Source organism: Gallus gallus, chromosome 1 (genome assembly GCF_016699485.2).
Source record: "Gallus gallus isolate bGalGal1 chromosome 1, bGalGal1.mat.broiler.GRCg7b, whole genome shotgun sequence".
Taxonomy (NCBI): Eukaryota; Metazoa; Chordata; class Aves; order Galliformes; family Phasianidae; genus Gallus; species Gallus gallus.
The window spans coordinates 128621460-128642856 of record NC_052532.1 but is presented as its reverse complement, the minus strand read 5'-3'; the positions used below and the strand labels follow the sequence as shown (position 1 = coordinate 128642856).

Sequence of the window (21397 nt, the reverse complement as noted above, 5' to 3'; positions counted from 1 at the left end):
TCAAGAAGGATTTACGTGCAGGGCATTTATATAGGGAATATATTTAAGTCTGAAGGGAAAGGAAGGAAAACAAACTAGCTGTTAGACCACCAGAGCTCTGGATCACAGAATCACAGAATTGTAGGGGTTGGAAGGGACCTCTGGGGATCATCGAGTGCAAACCCCCTGCAAAGCAGCCCCCTACAGTAGGCTGCACAGGTAGGCGTCCAGGCGGGTCCTGAATATCTCCAGAGAGGGTGAATCCACAACCTCTCTGGGCAGCCTGTTCCAGTGCTCCATCACCCTCACTGTAAAGAAGTTCTTCTGCATGTTAGTACAGAACTTCTTCTGTTCAAGTTTCAGGCCACTGCTCCTTGTCCTATCGCTACACGCCACCGAGAAGAGCCTGGCCTCCAACTGTCCCCAGTCTCCCTTCAGCCTTCTGGCTCATGGCCGATCTGTTGTCCACCAGGACCGCCACCGGCCTGGCCGAGGTGAGAGGAGGGTCAGGCTACGGGCAATGACGAGAGAGCACCGCGTTGCGCCGCGCCGCCGGGCGGCGCCATAGCACTACCGCCACGCGTGGGGGGCAGCGGGCGGCCCAGGTGGGCGGCAGGTGCGGGGCCCCGCGGCAGGGGCCGGGCTGTGCCCTCCTCGGGGCCGAGAAGGGAGCGACTCCCCCGCGTGAAAGCCGGGGAGGGCCGCGTCGTGCCAACCCCGTCGCTAATGCCGGTTTTCCGCCGCTGCGCGCAGGAGTCCCCGTGAGCGTAATTCACCTCCCACTGTCTTCAGCGGGAACGAGGCTAATCCCATTTGGTGATTTACCAGCCCGGGGGAGCAGGCGAGCCGAGGCGGGCGGCAGAACTCGGTTTCCGCCCCGCTCGGCAGGCGCTCCGCGGCCGCACGATGTCCGGTGAGTACCGGTGAGGCCCTCGCGGCGCCCGCTCGCCCCCGGCGTCCCACGGCACCGCACGGCGGTCCGGGCCCGGCGGGCTCCTCGTCCGGCTTGCCCCGACGGCGGAGCGGGATCCCAGCGGCAGGCCGCGCTGCGATTAGCGGCCCCGGATTAGGGTTGGAGCCATCTGGCTGGTGGGAGGAAAGGGCCCGAGGGGTGGGCGCCTGCTGCTGTCCCGCGTGTTGCTTGACCGGCCTGAGCCCGCCTAGGGCTTCCAGGGCGGCAGGGGCAGACAGAGGGGGACTCTGCTGCAAGGCTGCTTTAAAAGTTGTGTTGTGAGGAGAGTGGGGAAACTGGAGGTGTCCAACAGTACCAGTTATGAAGTCCTCTGCCTTGTCCTGCCGACTGCTGTGTTTCTAGTCCTAGTATTTCTTTTTCTCAGAACGTTATGTTACCCTTTTGATGTTACTCATTTGCATATTATTGTTGCGTTTGGTTTTTCACAGAGATTGTTTAATGTCTCCCGAGTAACAGAACTGCAGGGTCTTGACGCAGAATGTAACTGTTCCTAACTGGAAGGTATTTAACAATGGCCACACCAAATGAGAGAGAAGTCCTCGCTGTAGCCTGTCCTCAGGAGTCCTAATCCTGCCTGGTGACATTCAGTGCTGCTTTAGTAATGGCTGGTAGAGAACCTGTGTTTGGATCAGGCAGAACTTCATGAGACCATGAGAAATACTGCGTGATGTCAAACGTTGATTTGTATTCTCTGTGGAGGTATTGGCAGTGCCAGCATAAAACTCATCGGCAGTGTAAATGTTTCCTCTCTTGGACCCAGACCAGGGAAGTGTGGGAATTAATAGTGCCAGCTCATTTGATTACTATGGGGAGAACTGCCTGTTTGCTGAAAATCTGCATAACAATTTCTGATGGTGGCTTAGCATAGCTGTTTTCATCGTTACTTGTTCTGCCTACTTGTAACGAAATCCATCCTGACTGCTTCTGCAGTCCCGGTTGCAGCTGGAGCAGAGCTTCCTGTTCCACATTGCTCTGGTGATTAATGCTAAGTCAGAGGTCAGGAGACCTGTGACCAACAAGAGCGTGGTCAGCAGGTCGAGGGAGGTGATCTTCCACCTCTGCCCTGCCCTGGTGAGACTGCGTCTGCCACACTGTGCCCAGTTCTGGGCTGCTCAGTTCAAGAAAAACAGGGCACTTCTAGAGAGAGTTCAGCGGAGGGCTGCAAAGATTTCTAGGGGCCTGGAGCTTCTCCTGCGTGAGCAGTGGGGCTGTTCAGCCTGGAGAAGAGATGGCTGAGAGGGGTTCCTATCAACACTAATAAATATAAATATTTGTATAAGTGCAGGAGTCAAATAGATGGGGCCAGGCTTTTTTTTTCAGTGGCGTGCAGTGATAAAACAAGGGGCAGTGGGCACAGACTGGAACATAGGAAGTTCCCTAAAAACATGAAGAGAACTTATTTACTGTGAGGGTGACAGTGCCCTGGAACAGGCTGCTCAGAAAGGTTGTGGGATCTCCTCTGGAGAGATTTGAGATCCACCCGGACACTTTCCCATGCAGCCTACTGTAGGAAACCTGCTTTAGCAGGTGCTTAGACTTGATCTCTAGGAGACCCTTCCATCCCATGTGGTTCTCTGATTCTGTGACTTTATCATTGCAGCAGTCTAATGCACCTTCGCAGAAGCACACCTTGGGGGGAGATGCTTAGTGACCTGATGTGGGAAAGGGAGTAGCAGAGAGGTGGGCTGGGCACAGCAGGCCTGGCCCGGGCTGTAGTGTGCCTGCCCTACGGAGATGGCAGGTGCAGCAGAAGGGGAAAGTGAGACGAGAACAGCAGATAGTATCAGCGAGGAATGTGGGAAAATGTTGAGCCAGTGTTAGTTTGCAAGGCAGAGCACTCTGGGAACATAATCAGCCTATTGGGGATTTTTAGCTATTTTATGTACTCTTCTTTTTAAAATGGCATTGTGTTATTTAGAGTAGCTTTGTAGGAAAGCTGTAGTATATGAGTCTGGCTCCCATTGCAGTTTTGGAGTGGGCAACTTGGCAAACTGAAGTTGTTACTCTAGGAGCCACTGCTAGAACGCATCTGTCATTTCTCTATCAAGAGACAGAAATATGTTTATAAAGCTGTGTCAATTGGATTATGAAACTTGGTTTGAAGCAGGTAGGTGTACGTGTTTCATTTTGTGCTTATTACTGAGTCACTCCTGCCTCTCACTGGTGTTTGATCATTCTCTGTCTCCCTTTTACTCTGACCATCAAAGGGAGCACTGCTCGATCTGCATGCAGGTGTGGATTCCAAGGTTTTTATGCAGACCTAGAACTGGTTTTCAGGTCTGTTTAATAATCTTGCCTCTGGCAGCTCAGTCTGAGATACTGCTGTGAGTAAGTAGCATAAGAAGTTGGTGATGTTGACTAAAAAGCTGTTACAAGTTTCACACAAAATCACTCAGCCGATTGCGGTTCACATAACTTCGGTGATTGATTTTTACAGACCACTCTGCAACTTCGATAGCAGCACAGAGAAGATGGCAAAAATAATTTGCTTGAAAGTCTGACCTGTTCTGAGGAACTATTGCCAGTGCCAACAGCTACTTCTAAATTTGCATCTCCGTGTTGCTGCGTGGTAATCTAGGCAAGAGAAGTGAGCAGACTTGACTATTCATACAACATAGTTATACTGTGATTCTAATCGTACACAGACTTTTCTTGTAATTCACAGAGTCGCCGTAGGGCTCCACAGCTTGAAAACAATTTGCTTGAAAACATAATACTGTTCACACTGGGTGTTTCCTGTGAAAAATCCTGGTGTCATCCAGCACAAAATGCTGAAAGCAAAGCTGCACTTGGCAGTGAAAAAAAGACATATATATATACATATGTATAGTCATGGTGAATTTTAAATACCCACACCCTTGGCCTTCAAACGTGGAGGATCAAATATTGCTGCTTTTGTAGCTTGAAATCAGTGGTGAGTCCCTCAGTACATTAAATGTTATGCAACGTTGCCCTTGATTTCATTTAAATGGAGATTTCAGGTGAAGAATTTGCTTTCACAGCTTTGTATGAGAATCTGATCTGTAGTTTTGACTTTTAGAAATAAAATAGTTACGGGGGCAGAGTTTCAATGAATATTCTAAAGAAGGAAATTCAAGTAACACTTATTCCTCTTGAAAGCATGGTATGAGATGAAGGACCAAGTAATGATAGAATCTTTTGATTCTAACCTTCCTGTAGATCTTTAACAGATACTTCTGCATGATTTTAAAATTGTGAGCGTATGCTTCTTGTTGCATCAGTAATGCTTTAATGTTGCTTGGTTTCAGCCAGTAGTTTGATTGTCTGTTTAATTAACTTTACAATGGTTTGCTGTATTAAGAGGACCGTGATATGTATCCTACAGCAGATTCTCAGAAGATTTGGCGATTGGTTTCTTTTCCTTGGTAAGTATTAGCCAGAGCTCTTAGAAGCTGTTTGCTTCCTTGTAGTTCTGACCACAGCTTTGCTCCAAGAAGGACTAAACAGGAAATGGTGTGTAACTTGCCATACCGACCTGCTGAACTGTTCCTTGAGTAGCTTGTGTAGCTCTGGATGGGCTATTTATGCAAATATTTGGTTTCTGTAGCAAAAAGAATTTGCAGAGTCAATAAGGAGTTTGTGCTCAGTTTTATGGTTGTTATTTAAAATAGCGTCTGAAGATTTAAACACCTACTGGTTTCACAGTGTGCTTTCTGTAGCAGCCTACCCCCCACCTTCCTCTCAGTAGTTGTTTTATTACCTTTTTTTTTTGGCTGGAAGTGCTTGTTGCCCAACACAAAAGCATCTTTCTTTGCTGAGTCTTGGTGCCTTTTGAGAATAATTTTACTCCCAGATGACCTTTGGGTTTTATGTATTTGTGTATGTGTGTGGCTTTTTCACCTTCTTTGGGGGTGTGTGGGGGGGCAGTATTTATTTTTAATGCATGCTTGTATTTGTTTAATCTCTTGGAAAACTGCAGTAGGAACATTTAATGTGAACAACTGTCCTTACAAACCACTCCCTGTGAGCACCTCCTGTTCATTTTGTGGAACTCCCACAACTTGCTCAAGCTGTTGTGCTAACGGGAGATGGCGATGTTTCCACAGCAAAAGCTCCTTTTTACTTTATTTGCATCTTCTGAGAATTGTGATTAAAAAGGCTATTGGAGTTTGTTTAGCTGAAGGATCTGCAAACTCTTTTATGTTCTGATGAATGATTGAGTGTTCAGATTAGGTTTCCCACTATTAAAAAGAGCGTGGTGAGAGAACTGATCCTCCCCCTCTACTCTGCTCTGGTGAGGCCACAGCTGGAGTTCTGTGCCCAGTTCTGGGCTTCTTGGTTCAACAACCACAGGGAATTTGAGAGTCTGGCAGAGGGCTATAAAGATAGTTAGGGGCCTGGGGCATCTCCCTTATGAGGAAAGGCTGAGAGACTGAGGGCTGTTCAGCCTGGAGAAGAGAAGGCTGAGGGATGATCTTATGAATGCATATAAATATCTAAAATGCAGGAGGCAAATGGAGGGGCCAGGCTCTTTCCAGCAGTGCCCAGCAACAGAACAATTAACACAAACTGGAACATAGGAAGTTCTATATGGACATAAGGAAGACCTAATTTACTGTGAGGGTGACAGAGCACTGGAACAGGCTGCCCAGGGAGGCTGTGGAGTCTTTTTCTCTGGAGGTATTCAAGACCCACTTGGACACTTTCCTGTGCAACCTGCTATTCAGAATCTGCTTTAGCTAGGAGTTGGACTAGATGATCTTCAGAGGTCTCTTCAAACCCCTATGATTCTGTGCTACTAAGATTGTCCTGAGTCACGGGGGTGTGTGGTAGTGTCACCTGTAGCGCAGGGAGTTCAGGGTCTGGCTGGAGATGAGTGGGTAGCAGGAAAGAAGCAGAAGGAGAGGTCAGCGTGCCAGCAGGTCTGTGTTTCCCTCTGGATTTGGATGGTGTGGAAAATGGAAATGCTTGATATCCAAGGGCTTATCACAGGCACCAAGCGTACTTCATTGCATACCTAATGTTACGTTATGTTATGTTAGAGGTTTCAACTCGCTCATTTTGGCAGCCTGCTTCTGAGGCAGTCATGAGGTCATTCGTTGGGCTCTCTGCCACTGGTTCTGTGAGATTCTTTTCCAGCGTCTCTCATGGAGCCTGGAAACTGAGTGACACAGTGTTTTGGTGGTGTTGTGTAATAATGAATTTAATGTAACTGTGTGTCCCTTCAGGTGATGGTGTGGTTTTCTTTGAGTAGCTCAATGCAAGCACTTAAGGAAGCTCTGTTGAGCTCAGTGAAATTCCCCTCATCCTGTATGACCCCATTGCTTAGTTCTGGTTAATTCTGCAGCAGCTGGTCTATTCCTTCATCTCTGAGAGATGCCATTCACCTCACAACGTTTGAGGTTTTAGCTCACCCCAGGAATCCAGTAAGGGTGGCTCTGTTGGAGGACAGAACTGAAGAACAGAAGGTAGTGGTACTGCCAGATGCCTGATATCCCTACAGAACACACTGTATCAGATGTTGTACTAGGGTGTAGTTTCCCTTTATTTAGAGTAACTCTTTTTCAAATGTTTATTGATTCTGAAGAACATTCCTGATTTGTTTTTGGAAGTTACTTAAGGTAAGGATCCTTAGCTTTTGGTAAGAGATGCCAACCCTAACATCACTTTCTCCATGCACGTTGGTAGGTACCAGTTGTTCAGCCAGTTACTCCATTACAAATTGGATAAAGCAAGAGTATTCCTAAATGTTTATTCACTGAGGTCATGGAAAGAAGGATATTTCTGGTTGCTACTTTACATCCTGTGTTTTTTTCCCTTAGCTTTTGTCACTGTATAAACAGAAAAAAAGGTTATCAGTTGTGTTACATATTGTGTGAAACAAGCGTACAATGTAAATACTTATAGATCAGCTCTTTTGATTTGCCATTAACTTTAGGCAAAGGTGACTTGGGGAGTTACTTGTTTAAAGCTAGTCTGAAAACTTCACAATATTATGCAAACGAGACAAAAATAACAACATACAGAGGCATAGATTCTGCAGTCATATTTACTGGATTTCTCTATTCAGTTCTGTCCTTCGGGGGAATTTGGAAAAGAGAGGAGCTTATCGCAGGAACTGCAGGTTGTTATAAGCTGTAGCCTAATGGCTAGCTGGAGGAGGGAGATTGTAGGAACCTGCTAAAAGAGCTTACATTAAATCTGAAAAGCCACTCTTCTCAATTTTTACTCCCAGTAACGGATCAGGCCTTTGTGACTCTTGCTACTGATGATGTGTATTGCCAAGGAGCTCTGGTTCTTGGACAGTCATTGAGGAACCATACGACATCTAGAAAACTGGCAGTACTGATTACACCAGAGGTTTCCAGTGGAATGAGGTAAGAATTTGTGTGCTTTTGAAGGCTCATATTATGGAAAAATAAACAATAGCATAAAGGATTTAATGGGTTTCCTTAGGATATCATAGCATTATGAGTAGAGGTTCCCTAACAGCTAATGATTTCTGAGGAGAGTCCCAAATCACATCCAGGGAAAGAGTGTGTGCCTGATAAGTGTTTACTTGCAGAAGTAGAGCTTGTGGGTGGAAGTTGATACTTGAGCCCATAATTGGGAACATCAGCTGAAATTTTAGAAACCAGGGTTTTAGTGTCTTGCTCTTATTTTTTCTTCTCCAGTTGTTTCTCTTTTAGAAAAAGCAAGATATCTACCAGCCGTGACATCAGAACTCTCCAAGACATCAGTGGCTCAACTTCAGATGATTGATATTGAAATATCAGCGTGATGATGAGAAATACCCTTCTGCCTCTTTTTAAAAATCGTTGTAGTTCTACAAGCATGGCAGAATGCTGTGTATAGAAATCTCATTAGATCAGTTGAACTTAGCCCTGATGATATTTGGAGAACTGAGTTTTTTAAAAAGAAGGTGACATGTCACAATTGTGTGTGCTCTTAGTTCTGCTGTGGCTTAGGAAGTGTGCAAGCTCCCAATTTCTATATGCTGTGCAAAATTGTTAGCAATACATCTGTCTCAAGAAACATATTTTCCTTTTTTTCTTCTTTTTTTCTTAAAGTATGAGCTTTGTTAGGACAATGTAGTCTTCCTAAGGGAAGTTTGTCTTTTTTCTTTTTTTTTTCCCCCCTCATTTCCTCCCTCTGTCTTCACTCGTGGGGAGGAAAAAGCTTTTTATTTTTTAGGCAAGGTTAGCACTTGAAAAAGTTTGTCTCTGAACTAAGCTTCTAAAAGTCTGTATCTACACTTAGTACTTTCACAGTTAATTTCTGCCCCTCGTATATCTGTCTGCCCCTCGTATATCCGTCAAGCAAAATGTAGTGACTTTGAAATCTAGATAATCAACACAGACTTTTCTTCTTCTGTGTTTGAGTGACATCTAGGAGTTTGTAGTTGATAGTGTAATATAAATAAACTGTGTTTAAAAGCTTTTTCTTCTTGTACTTTGCGGGAGTGTTATCTCCTTTGATATCCCCTATTAAATTTGTGTGAAAGAGACGCTCGCTACTGAAATTAGACTACTCAAATTAGACTTCTAAGAAGACTTCTTTTCTCTGTGCAAGTATGTGCTGTCTGTTTTAAAGGCTGTTTTTGCTCTGGCACAACAGATGCAAACAATAGCACTGACAGTACCTGCCACATCCTTTACAGTGTGCACATAGTATGGTATGTATGGTATGGTGCTGTTCCTTAGAGACAGCAGTGAAGAAATGAAAGCTCCTTTAATTTCTGTCAGTGTTTATAGGAGACTAAGTAATTAAGGTAAGGGTTGATTTCTCCTCCATACAGCACCTGTAGATTTTGAGATGGGTTGGCCCCTACTGAAAGAAGCAGTGGCTTACAGCCTGATGTATGTCATTTCAGCAGACTGTTTATAAGGATGCTGAGCTTCTGAAGTCTTATTCTAAGCATCAATCTAACCTTTGTTACTGTCACAATAAATGTGCTGCATCACTGTTTTCATGGCAGAAGTGGTGACCCTCAATAAGTTCCCTTCTTTCTCTCCACTGTTTGCTCTGGTAGGTCTGTCCTGCGCAGCGTGTTTGATGAAGTCACTGAGGTGGATGCACTTGACAGTGCTGACTCAGTCCGTTTGGCTCTGTTGCAGAGGCCAGAGCTGGGTGTAACCTTCACCAAACTTCACTGCTGGACCCTTACTCATTATAGCAAATGTGTGTTCATGGATGCAGACACCTTGGTGAGTAGAGCAGGAGCTGTGGTGAAGTTTGTCTGTCTCGGACGTGCTCTGACTGTGTGCTTACTCATCTGGCAACCCGGTGGCCTAGCAAGTGACCATATTTGCTGGGAGTCACAAGGCTGCAGAAGCTCCAGCTGGATATTTTGGCTGACAGCCTTGCTGCCTGCAGAGAAGTGGATCCTGTTTTGAGAGTAGCCTCCAGACTGTCCTCAGAAGATATCATAAACACATTCTATGCAAATTGGCTTCTGACAGATGTTTAAAATAGGTCTCTGTCATATACTTCTGCTTGGAATTACTCTGGTCAGAAAAGCTGGCAAGTTATAAAAAGGAGAGGAAAACAAAACATATTCTAATGTGTGAAGATTTTAAAAAAAAGCTGTAATTTTGACAAGGACAGTCATGTCAGCCTTTCTCTGCAGCAGTTAAGAGTTTCATTCTGAGACTGGCATGCATTTTGTTTTAATAGGATTATATTTGTATTAGAAACCAAATTATTCCTCTCGGAGGGTGAGGGGAAGAGTTTATGATTTAAAGTTAAAGGAAGAAGGCAAGTACTTGGCTGTGGTGTTTGTTTATTTGTTTGTTTGTCCTGTTGTTTATTTTTTGTTTTAAGTTAATCAAATGATCTGTCTTCTAAAAAGATTTACTCTCCTGTTTTTCACAGTGTCTCCCTATACAGTCATTATGAGTTGGGTACAGACTTCTAGTGGCTGCATAGCTATCTTTCCACCAGTTTTAAAAGTGATCTGGGTCAGTCTTTGTGAAGCTCTAAAACCAACCCAGAGGAAGACTCTGAGCTTAACTTATGTTAGAAAACTAGCTACAAGAGACAGTTGTTGTGTTTTAGTCTTTAGCCAGTCTGCTGCTAAATCAGATTGTTTGGATTCTCGGCTTTGTTGTGGTTACTGAGAATAATGGACTTTGGGAAAGTGAGCTGAGAACTAAGGAGACTTTTCCTGATATGTTATGATATTTAAAGGGACCTTTCAGAGGATCTCTGACACTCATGAAGTAATTTCACAGGATTTGCACTTCTGCCAAAGAAGTCAAGCAGAACCATAATTAAAGTTACTTAATTACATTTAAAAAAGTTATGAACCTTAGCACGTTTGGCTGTTCTTATGTTCTGCGTACTATGCACTTGGTCAAACTACGAATTGAATTTGGTAGTAATGATGTAGCTACTCATGTTCCAGAAAAACATCTGTTGTAATAATTTACCTTTTCTCCTATGCTCTCCAAGGTGCTTTGCAATGTTGATGAATTGTTTGATCGAGAAGAGTTTTCAGCAGCTCCTGATTCTGGCTGGCCTGACTGCTTTAATAGTGGTGTATTTGTTTTCCGACCTTCTTTAAAAACTTACAACTTGCTGCTCCAGTTTGCTGCTGAGCACGGCAGCTTTGATGGTAAGAGATGAAGTGCAAGAAACTAGATTCACTTTCTCTGAGCCATTTTTCCATAACTTCAATGCAATCTGGCAGAACAGAGGAAGGCAGGAGTTTTCTGGGCTTTAAGTAATTGAGTCCCCACAAAAATTTATAGTGCAGATCTTTGCCCCTTACACAGTATTTAAGACTCATTGAGTTATTGCAGGCTGTTCTTCCCAGAAAAGTACAATGAAGAGAGTCTGAGTCTTGCTCAGTAAGTTTTAATTTTGCTGTCTATTCTAGGATAAAGAAATACAGCTGATCTGCTCTGAGGGAGACAAAAACCCCTTCTTACTTCTTTCTTCATAAATTGCAGTAGGACTCCACTTAAATTGAAATTGCGTCAAAGTGGATCAGGTATTACTTGCACCTGCTCATCTGGCCATACTGTCAAGTCCAAGTTGCAGTCCCATGAACACCCCAGTGTAATTTGCATCCTTGTACATGACATTTTGGCATAAATTCGAATATAGTTATCCATTATGGTAATATTGTTTCATATATTCTTTAGGGGGGGATCAAGGCTTGTTGAATAGCTTCTTCAGCAACTGGGCAACAGCAGATATTGGCAAACACTTACCATTCATCTATAACTTAAGCAGTAGTGCGGTATACTCCTACGTTCCTGCTTTCAATCAGTAAGTAGTGACGCTTTTGACTGATTGTAAATCTTTGTAGCTTGCTAATAATAAATCACCTACTATAAAAGTGAGAGAATGAATAACAGTGACATATTCCGTTGATCTCATTCTCAGTAGTAAGAAATGGCTTATTGTATAAAAATCATGGATTTAAAAACATAAAAGCAACGTGAAAATTTATTGCATCTGGACAGATAGAAGGTCCCAAAGTCAGCTACTATGTCTCACATACTGCTTCAGAGAAACTTTTCTCAAATTTGAAAGTATGTAGATTATTTTAACTCCAGGTTCTAACAGCTTTACTTCAAAAGTTGTTCCCTTTTTTTTTTTCCTTCCCACTCAGTTCTATGGGAAACAGTTGGGCTTTTTCATCCTTTTTATTTATTCAGAAAACCTTTTATTACATTCTTCCTCGGAACAAAATTTGTGCTAGTAATTATATTACATCAGTTAGTCTGGTCACTTTTCTGGCAAAAAGTGAGTGAGATATAGTGTGCCATGAATTTCTCTTACAGTTGCACAAAACAAGTAGTGGGAGGTGAGCTGAGGGGGATGTACTTGTTAGTCATTTTCAAAATGGAATCAGTCCTAACCAATTCTGTTGATTTGGTGTTTGAAGTGGTTTTCATTCAGTTGTGAGCACAGCATGCAAGAAGACTGGAAACAGGACAGCATGGGCCTTTCAGTTTCCTTCATGAACTTTTCCACTAGAATTAGTAGCTGGAAGTAATGGCAATGTTAGCCTTTTCTTTTACTGCGTACTGCATGAGATCCTTTATTTTAGATTAAGGTAATATATGTATTCGTATTAAATGTATTTTTGTTGCAAAGTACTCTTACCTCACCATGAGAGTAAGCATGTTTCTTTAGCTAAAAAATAATCTTTAACATATGGATTTGTATGTTTTAATTCCTACAGTTTTGGTAGAGATACCAAAGTTGTTCACTTCTTGGGAGCAACAAAGCCCTGGAACTACAAATACAACCTTCAAACAAAGAGAGTTATGCAAGATGGCACCACCTCTGGATCTTTCCATCAGCTGTCATTTCTTGCCCTCTGGTGGAACATATACAGTGCCAGTATATTGCCTTTGCTAGAAAAATTTCAAAAGATGGAAGAATCAGAATCTGAGGAATGGAAGGTAATTATCAAGGAGTTCGTGGGAATGTACTGGAATCACAGCAGAAGTTCTAAAAATTCTGTTTGCCAGAGGAAATAATTATATGGGAAAACACACCTGTTAATTGGTAATCGATTCCTGTAAAAGCCATCTCTGTTAAACTAACAGTTTAAGAAAGATTCCAGGTACTTGTGGCTTTACTGATATTTCCTCCACTCCCTTTCTTAACTGATTAGGAGTTCATATGGAAGTATGCATATATACATGCTGCAGATTAAATACAAAATACAGTGCAAGTTAGGCAGAAAAGGTGATCATCTCACTATGAAACAGACCTCTGACTTTTTGAAGCTAACCTGGTTTAGACCTCAAACTAGGCCTTGAACTAGAGTAAAACTTACATTTTCAGACCTACGTTATCTTTTACTTTATAAGCATCATAACAAATTGGATGTGAAAAATAACTGTTTAATTACATTTATGATATTATGTGAGTTAGTTGTATGTCATCAACCATTTACTGTATTCTTTACCCTTTTTTCATCAAAGGAAGTGCAACAATGTATGGTTTTCATGAATAGAACAAAAAGCTGTTGATAAATGCTTTCCTGGAAACCTGCATTATAAACTAGTTAGTAGAAGCAGGATGCAATTCTTAATTTGGTATCAGATGAGACAGCTTAGGTCACTTTCGTGCATACATAAATATTTTCTTAATGTCTGTTTAATATTAAACTACTGCTATTATGAAACAAATTGCACAGTCCCATAAAATTAGTTGGACGATTACCATCAATGCTCTGGAGAGGAATTTGGTTTATAAACCCGATGACAAATTGGAAGGCAGAGGAATGAGTGGGTGGGTTTAGATCTTATGTTTAATGCGCCCCATTATTTTATTATTTTTTAATTGGGCAGTGAATAAATATTTCAGCTACAGGAGCATGAAGATAGAAATATCGGCTGGATTTACCTCCTGATGGTAGCAGTGTAATCCTCAGTTCATAAATATAAATTGAAATATACTCTGAATCTCTGACCACAATGTTTTAAAATGTACTAACTTCAAAGTTGAAAACCACGCAAGGAAGTGAATCTGTTCTAAGAAAGATCTTGATTTCCTGCAGAATTTTATTTCATCAATGGGATGTTCTTGTTTTTGCTAGCATACTTTCAGTGGAGTTGAAATTACGCTGAAGAAGGTTGATCCTTCTGTGGCCAATTCTCTGCAAATGCCTGTACTTCCAGAGCAGGCATCTGAAGCACATCCCACAGCATGTTCCTCAGAGGAACTCACTTTCAAAGCTGTAAGTATGCTGTATATTCCTGCATGCAGTTACAAAGTAAAATGATATACTGAAATAAGTTGGGTTTTTTTTATTTTTTGTATTAGAATTTTCTTGCTATCATCAGAAGTAGTCTGAAGAATATTTGTTTGCTTTATTCCTTAGTCATGTGTGCTTGTCATATCCAGAGGTTGAAAGAGTTTGCATTGAATCTTACCAAGAAGTTGCATGTTGAAAATAGGTTGGTACTTAATGAAACGTAATGAAGAGAAATTCCATTAACCAGTTAATCTTCTGAATATTCACAGTCCTGTAAATGAATACATCTAAAGCTAGAATCTCCCCCCTTTTTTTATTCCCCCGAAGCATTGAGTCTGAAAACTGTTCCCCAAATTTCTCCGATTTGGGCAACAAGGAATATCTTCAAAGGAGATCCCTAATGATCGCTGCAGTGGTTCTTGTTCTTTTGTCACTCTTCATCTATTTGGGTATTTCTACTGCAATGATGCTCCTTATTTTGTGCAGGAATTTGATTGGAGATAATAGAAGAATATTTCTGGGGTGTAAGTTGTTGTGTTTGTATGATGAGCCATGATATAGCAAGGTACGATTGAGAGAAAATAAAATCAATGGCATAATGTCATCTGCTGCTTTGATTTGTGGGCTGTTCTCTAGAAAGGTGAATGTTTTATTACGTTCAGTGTTTCTGCACTTCGGATTGTAGTTATTCCATACAACTGCATGCTCTGCTCCCTTCTTTTCCAGTCTGAGTGAAAAGAGGCTGAAGGAAAACTGCAAACATTGCAGCCTTACAGTTTAAAATGATTAGGAAATGATATTTGATTTTGTGCGCCTGATGCATCTGCCTGTTGGAAATACACAAGTCAAATAAGGAAACATTTTTAAGATGCTGTTTAGGGTAAAAAAAAAAGTAATGTTCATTTAAAATACTGTCGTGCCCATTTAAACATACTGCACTGTAATTAAAAAAGTAAAGCAGGATTGGTTTATCAGAAGATTGTGTTAATTTGAAGTGAATAGACAGATCCTGTTCTAAGGAATGCCATCATTTGGCTGTTTGTTGCTTAGCCTCAGTAGTCTTGTGGGACTGTTTTACTTTTGACTGAAGAGACTTCAGAACGTGGGCTGTCTACTCAATTGTTTTGACATCTAGCAAAGGTAAATATTTGGGGCAATATCTTTTGGGCAGCCCATTTTAATTTTGTTATGGAGTGCAATGTACTGTTCTCATTCTACACTTACTCAAGCTCAAGTTACAGAGCAATCTAGAATCCTAAAATTGGTTTTTTTTCCTATTTAAATTTGGCCTCGTGAATGGTAGGCATCTACTGTGAGCTAGTTTTCCAAGCTGTTCCTGTAATCCCTGAAGAATGCCAGGCACTCTTGAAACTATTTTAAGGATGCAATGAGCTGCCCTCTGAAGATACTTATCCTAGACTGATTATAGTAGGAGCTTAGGTTCAGTGCCATTTTGATAGCTAAAGCTACGTGAGATGAATTTTGTCCTTGGTCACATTGTTTTGTTTCTTTTACTCCTGCCCTCTGCTTTCCCACATCCCGAGACTGAGGTCATTTTGTCTTATATACTTCTTCATTATAAGAAAACCGGGGAGGGAAAAAAGTTCTAATAAAAACTCAGTGGTTGTATTCTAGCAACCTGTATACGAAACTGAACAACGTGGATCTAGCATTCATCTCTCTGAGCCTGACAGACCTTCCAAGCAACATGCTTCTCATCCTGCATTTCAGGAAACCTCTGAGCTGGTACATGTAGCTTTCTGCATTGTACTTCTATTGGTAATTGCATGCATGTTGCTGCTGCCGCCAGCATCATTCTGGGAAGTACTAACTGATGCACTGTATAAATAAATCCTTAAATCTTTGAGCTACATAATTAATGTATTAACCTCTTCTGATACCGGCGTACCATTCCATTCTGCTCATTTTACTTCTAGGTTTTAAATGTATAAAAATGTGTGCTACTAATTTTAGCTGTGCAGTAATGTAACAGCAATGTTTAACAAGCAATTTGTTTTGTTTGTTTTATTTTATGGTGGGTGGGTGGGTTTTTTTGGATGCTTTTTTCTTCAGAAGATGATGTACTGTGAGTCGGACATGGAGCCTAAGCTGCTCGGCTGTGCTTTGTGATCATACACTGTTATTTTCTGTGGGCAATATGACAGCCAATTAATGCCGAACTTGGCATTAATGGGGTCACAGGGTGTCCAGGAGCTGAATCTTGTAAGGTGCACAACACATTTTGCTACTGAGGAAAATGTGAAGTGCTATGTTGAAAGTCTTAAATGCTGAGGAACAACTTGATAGGTGAAACTGTAGCTCCTCTATGGTCAGGGATGTTTAGGCCTTAGCTAAAATTATTGATTTATGAAAACGTGATGATTCTTGTTCTGTTCATAGAATCCAAGGCTGTTGATAATGCTTGCCACAGGTTTAAAAGAAAAAAAAAAAAAAAAGGAATCTTACTGCATTTTTGCAGTTATGTATATACATACCTTAAGACCTGATAATGTATATATACACACATGCACACACATTTGCATATATATAGTGTAAACATGCTCTTCAGAATGTTTATTCATCTTTCAAGTCATGTACAGACTGGATCCCAAGCAATGATATATAGGAAGGATGTGATTGCCTAAGTTTATATTATCACGTTAAGTGAGCAAAATACCTTACTTGGTCAGCAAGTACAAGCCTTAAGCAAGGCCTGCACCCCAAACTGGCACAGGCCTTGCATATAATGGATATTGCAGGGCATTTAGGCAGTTTAAGCTTCGTAATCGACCAGTTCTGGACGTAGTTTTCCTTTTTATTGGGTTGAGATTATTACTAATGATATGTTACGCATTTGTGCACTTATCTTTGTGCACTTGATCTTGAACCATGGTACAGAATTTTGGAATGTCATTCATAATTTATTAGTTACCATTCTAACAAATAATGTCAATCTTAGAATTAATTAATTTATCTGAGATAATGTGGCTCGTGTGATAAGTAGTACTGACCTCACTGGCGTTCAAATAAAATACATGATCAAACAATATGCTCCAATGGAAGTCTGTTGAAGACAGTTCTCAATTCTCATTGCATTGTTGCTGAGTGTGCCAGGCTTTGACTTAAGACAGCTAAAATAAATATTTTGTATGTTCAAAGTTGCTAAAGTGATCCATTGGAAGGATAGAAAAATTGGGAAAATGAGATCACTGGTTTGTTTGTTTGTTTTTCCTTCTTGCTTGCTTGCTTCTTTTTTCTGGCACTTTATAAAGCAGAAATTTTGACTTCTAAGGTTTACCTTCACAGCACTGAAGTGAGAACAATCAAATGACTGTTTTCCTATTGTTCTTCCCACAGAATGAGGTTACATCTTCTGTTTCAGAGGTCTCTATTCACCTCAAACCAGAAGAACCAAATCCAGAAGATGAACGCAGAAAATGGGAGGAGGGGCGTATGGACTATATGGGAAAAGATGCTTTTGAGCATATCAAAAAGAAGTTGGACACATTTTTACTCTAAGATGAAGTGAACTGTAATGACCATCATGATGTTTCTTCTGTAAATACAACCGTGAATATTTGGATATCTTTGTAGTTTATTTGACACCAAAGCTGATGGAAGACTAACAGAGATAGACTCTTGTTTTGTTGTTTCTTTTTTTAATGGTTATCTGTGCCTCAACTTTATTGTTCTCTCATAGTGCCTTCTGACGTATAATGAATGATACTTTCTGAGTACGACACTCTCATATTTATCATTTTTCCCCACTGTTCTGCGTAAGTACTGCACAGGAATAATCGTAAGTGAAGTATGTTGAAAGTTGAGCTTATTTTACAGTACTCTTGCCTCTTACAAGAGGCTACAAAAACTTCTTAAATTTTTTTCCTTGAAGCCAAGTTAATGATTTCAAGGGCAACCATGGTGTAGACTTCAATGTGAGAGGAAAGTAAGAAGATGAAATTCTGGCCTCATATAAATCTGTGACAAAACCTTTTCATTTAAGTATAATTAGGTATAGAGTAAATCAGGACTTCAAGATCACTACTGGATACTCTTCCTGTTTTAAATGAAAACTGCTCAAGTAGCAGTGTGATGAAAAGATGTCTTAAGACCGTCTTAAGACAGACTGAAAATGTGTATTAACCTTTTATATTGTTGCTGTAGGATACTATTCATGCATATGGGGTTTTTTAATATATGTTAACTTTTACTTCCGTATTCCGTGTTGCATAGTTAGAGGAAGAAATGCTGACTGACACTATGGTATAAACCTTTCTGGTGCTTTACATTAATTTGTTTACAGTGCTCTGACTGCAGTTGACAAAGGCATTCTTCTCATTTAGTATGGTTGCTCCAGTTTGAGTGCAACTGAAAACAGTTAGTTCTTGTTTTAGTAAACAGGCCCTTTGAAGATCTTTTAAACAATAGCTGCATGTGGGAACTAAAAAATCAGAGTGTAGTTTCAGATAAATCTATTGATGAGATTCCATTATATTAAGTGTACTTAGAGGAATTGCTTTGTGAATTTTGAGTCTTTAAATATGAGTGATCTTGGCAAGTTTTTATTAACAAACAAGAAGAAAGAAACACTTTCAAAGAAAGAAGCTTGATAGACATGCTAATATGGTAACAGACTTGATACAGTTATGCATAATGCTGCTGAGTCTTAGAATGAGAATTCTGCAGTGCTGATGGAGGATCTGAAATGTATTCCAGCTTTGATTTGTCACCAATTTTGGTACAGATGAATTAAATGAAATAACTTGTGAATTCTGTTTAACAGCCAGTTGTGTAATGTTAAGCATCACAGAATCATAGAATGGCCTGGGTTGAAAAGGACCACAGTGATTCAGTTTCAACCCCCTGCTATGTGCAGGGTCGCCAGCCACCAGACCAGGCTGCCCAGAGCCACATCCAGCCTGGTCTTGAATGCTTCCAGGGGTGGGGCATTCACAACCTCCTTGGGCAACCTGTTCCAGTGCGTCACCACTCTCTATGTGAAAAAATTCATCCAAATATCTATTGCTGTAGATGTTCATGAATAAAAAGGTGAGGTAGGAGAGAAGGAATTTTTTTTCTTTCTCCATCAAAAAAGGTTGAAAAGAAGAGGAATAACTTGCACAAATTAGGAAAGGAACAAGAGTCAGAAGGTCCCTTGAAGGCAGAAGAGTGATCTGAGTTTTTTAAAGTTGATTCCTACTGTTTATGATAGTGGCATTACTTCTGGGACTGTTTCTGATTTGTCAAATTCTTTATTTCTCATTTATTTTGAGTACTCCTAAGGTGAGAATTATGGGTCTCTCTCTGGTTGGTCTCTTGAAGTTGAGCTTCTAGTTGGAATTAGGTATTTAAAGTCTCCAAAGTTGAAGAGAAAGACATCCAGAAGATGATTCTTATCAATTTTTCCATTAGTCGCAAAATGACCCATGATAAATTGCTTCCCCTTGGCAGGTAACCTTTATATGAAAATATAAAGGCAGGCACTTTCTACATCTTGTTTTGTGTGTCCCAGTGCAGCACTACGTGGAAATTACACTAGCTGCAGTGTAATGGCATTTGATCTGCTAATTATCTCTATTTCTTATTGAAGTAACTTGTGCACTTCTGAGAAAGTCTTCCATTTTATAAGAATTATTGCTAATACAATTCAAACTGTTTCTGAAAACTGGATACAACAGTAGGCAACCATGTGAACTCCTGTTTCATGCAGCTGTAATTCTGCAGTAACTACTAGATCTTACTGGGTACATTAGTATAGATTATGGGGAAAAAATTACTAATGTGAAATCTATAATTTAAAAGCTTTAAAATAGACATATGACTGTAGTAAAAGGAGCTGTTATGGAACACATTGGTAGGTGTTAAGATGTAGAATGGCATCGTGTGTGGATTATGCAATGTTTTGCAAAGAAATGTAGCAGACTAATGTTGTGGAAATAAAGTAGAAGTGGAAAGGACATACGAAGTTGTGCTCATGGAATGATGCATGGTTACAGATTATATTGTGCCAGGATGTGCCATTTGTGACTGATTGGTTATTTTAATGGTTGTTTTTTTTTTTTCATTTTATTAAATTGCTTGTCAGACATTCACACCACCAGCAAACTAGAATTAGGAGGCGCACATTACAATGCTACAGACGTGTAATAGAAGCATTAGAATCTTTCTTGAATTAGCACCGAAGTAGTTGAGTTACTGTTTCCCAGAAGAATATAACTGTGCTTAAAAACTTTGCTCAAGCTTTTGTGCATTGTCTTCATTCAAGAAATCATTTACAAATAATGTTGTATCTTAGTGGATTCTTGCACAGTAATGCCACCAGAGGGAGAGAAGGGAGAAACTTTTCAGTTTATCCAGAATTTGCATGTGCTGTGCTTTGAGCAGCTCCCTTTGATCTTTACGGACATCATTCTACAATTGTGAGGCCACAAGCAGGTTTGGAGAGTGTCACAGGCAGCACGTTACAAACTCTGTGGATCATGGCAAAGTCAAAACATGACTTGGAAATCGAGTTCAAACTAAGCCTCACCCAGAATTTCTTACACATTAAAGTGTGGGTAGCCTCAGGTACTTCTAGGGTCAAGAAATGTAAGAAAAACAAACTTTCTGTCGGCACCTCTGGTCCCTAAAGATGAATGTCAGTTCAGGCCCTGGTGACCCAAGAAGCAGCTGTAAGGGTTTGGAAGAGCCGAACTCTGTCCTGGTGTAGTGTGGGAGACGGGCTGAGTTCAAAACAAAATATGCTTATTTTCTCTTCTTCTGTCCTGGGCTTAATTATTTACAGCAAGACTTAAAAGGTAGTTTTATTTGCAAAATTATTGAGTGCTCTTCATATAATAAAGAGGACATAGTGTGGGTGAGCCACAAGGAAAATTCTTGACAATCTTAGACGAGTGGGTTAATGCACTTTCCAAGCCTACTGGAAAAGGAGGTGGTTGTTCTTGTAATGTCCCTGCTTACTTCGTGGTGTCTTGGGAGGACATTTCCACTTGGTTGTTCTTTTGAGAAAGAAGAGTTTTCTTTGTCTCTCTGGCTCAATCAGCTCACATGAGTTATGTCTTGTAAAGCTGATACTTGGGGGGAAAAAAAACACACTTCTCTGCAGTGATTTTCCTGTCTAAGAATCTGAGGCTGGCCTAGTAGCAGGTGGCTTTATACATCTGCGTGCTTCTGAAAATCTCCACTTGTTCAACAGAAATAAGTCTGCCTATTTGTTCCTTAATAAATTCTGTTGTTTTGCTGAGCTAAACTGTTCTGATTCATATGATTTTGAAAATAACATGAGATGGGCCTCTTAATTTATACTTCTAATAATGTTATGATTGTGTGAGAGTATTTAGCATGGTCTACAAGAAAATGTTTTATGTACTTGTTAGCTTTTTTCCCCACAGTTTTAATCATTGTGCAGTTCTGTTTCTGTGACTTGATGATTTTTAAATCAGCCCTGTAAATGAGATAAGAATTGACTGCTTGGCATTTTAATCAGCCTGTAGAAATAAGTGTCACTTAATACTTGTCGTTGAAATACCTTGCATTTTCAATGTATGGATAGCAAAGTGCTTCAGTTGAAATTCTGTTCATCCAAAGCTGGCTGGCTGGCTCAAGAATAAGTAAGTTTATTTGGTACCAACAGTTAGAAGGGGCAAAACCTAAGCATTGCCTTACCTCCTGGTATAAATTTTCCACTTATAACAGCTATAGCAAAGGTAATCAAAAAAGAATAAATAAAAGTTTAATGATATATAATACTATGAATACAG

General features: G+C 40.6%; 1 protein-coding gene across 6 annotated transcripts; it reads left to right on the top strand.

Annotated features, from left to right (window-relative positions):
* The first annotated feature begins 554 nt into the window (after nucleotides 1–554).
* GYG2 (glycogenin 2) lies at nucleotides 555–20886 on the top strand. Of its 6 annotated transcripts, none has more exons than XM_015277729.4 (9): nucleotides 555–892; nucleotides 7149–7290; nucleotides 8946–9120; nucleotides 10367–10529; nucleotides 11062–11188; nucleotides 12111–12333; nucleotides 13479–13619; nucleotides 15273–15383; nucleotides 16995–20886. In XM_015277729.4, exons 1-9 carry the CDS (start codon nucleotides 886–888, stop codon nucleotides 17154–17156), a joined length of 1251 nt encoding a protein of 416 aa, XP_015133215.1. In that variant the 5' UTR covers nucleotides 555–885; the 3' UTR covers nucleotides 17157–20886. The 6 variants fall into 6 exon arrangements, with proteins under 6 accessions (XP_015133215.1, XP_046762027.1, XP_015133216.1 ...); XM_046906071.1 differs by having other exon boundaries at nucleotides 15259–15383; nucleotides 16995–17273; XM_040661567.2 differs by having other exon boundaries at nucleotides 811–4338.
* The last annotated feature ends 511 nt before the right edge of the window (nucleotides 20887–21397 follow it).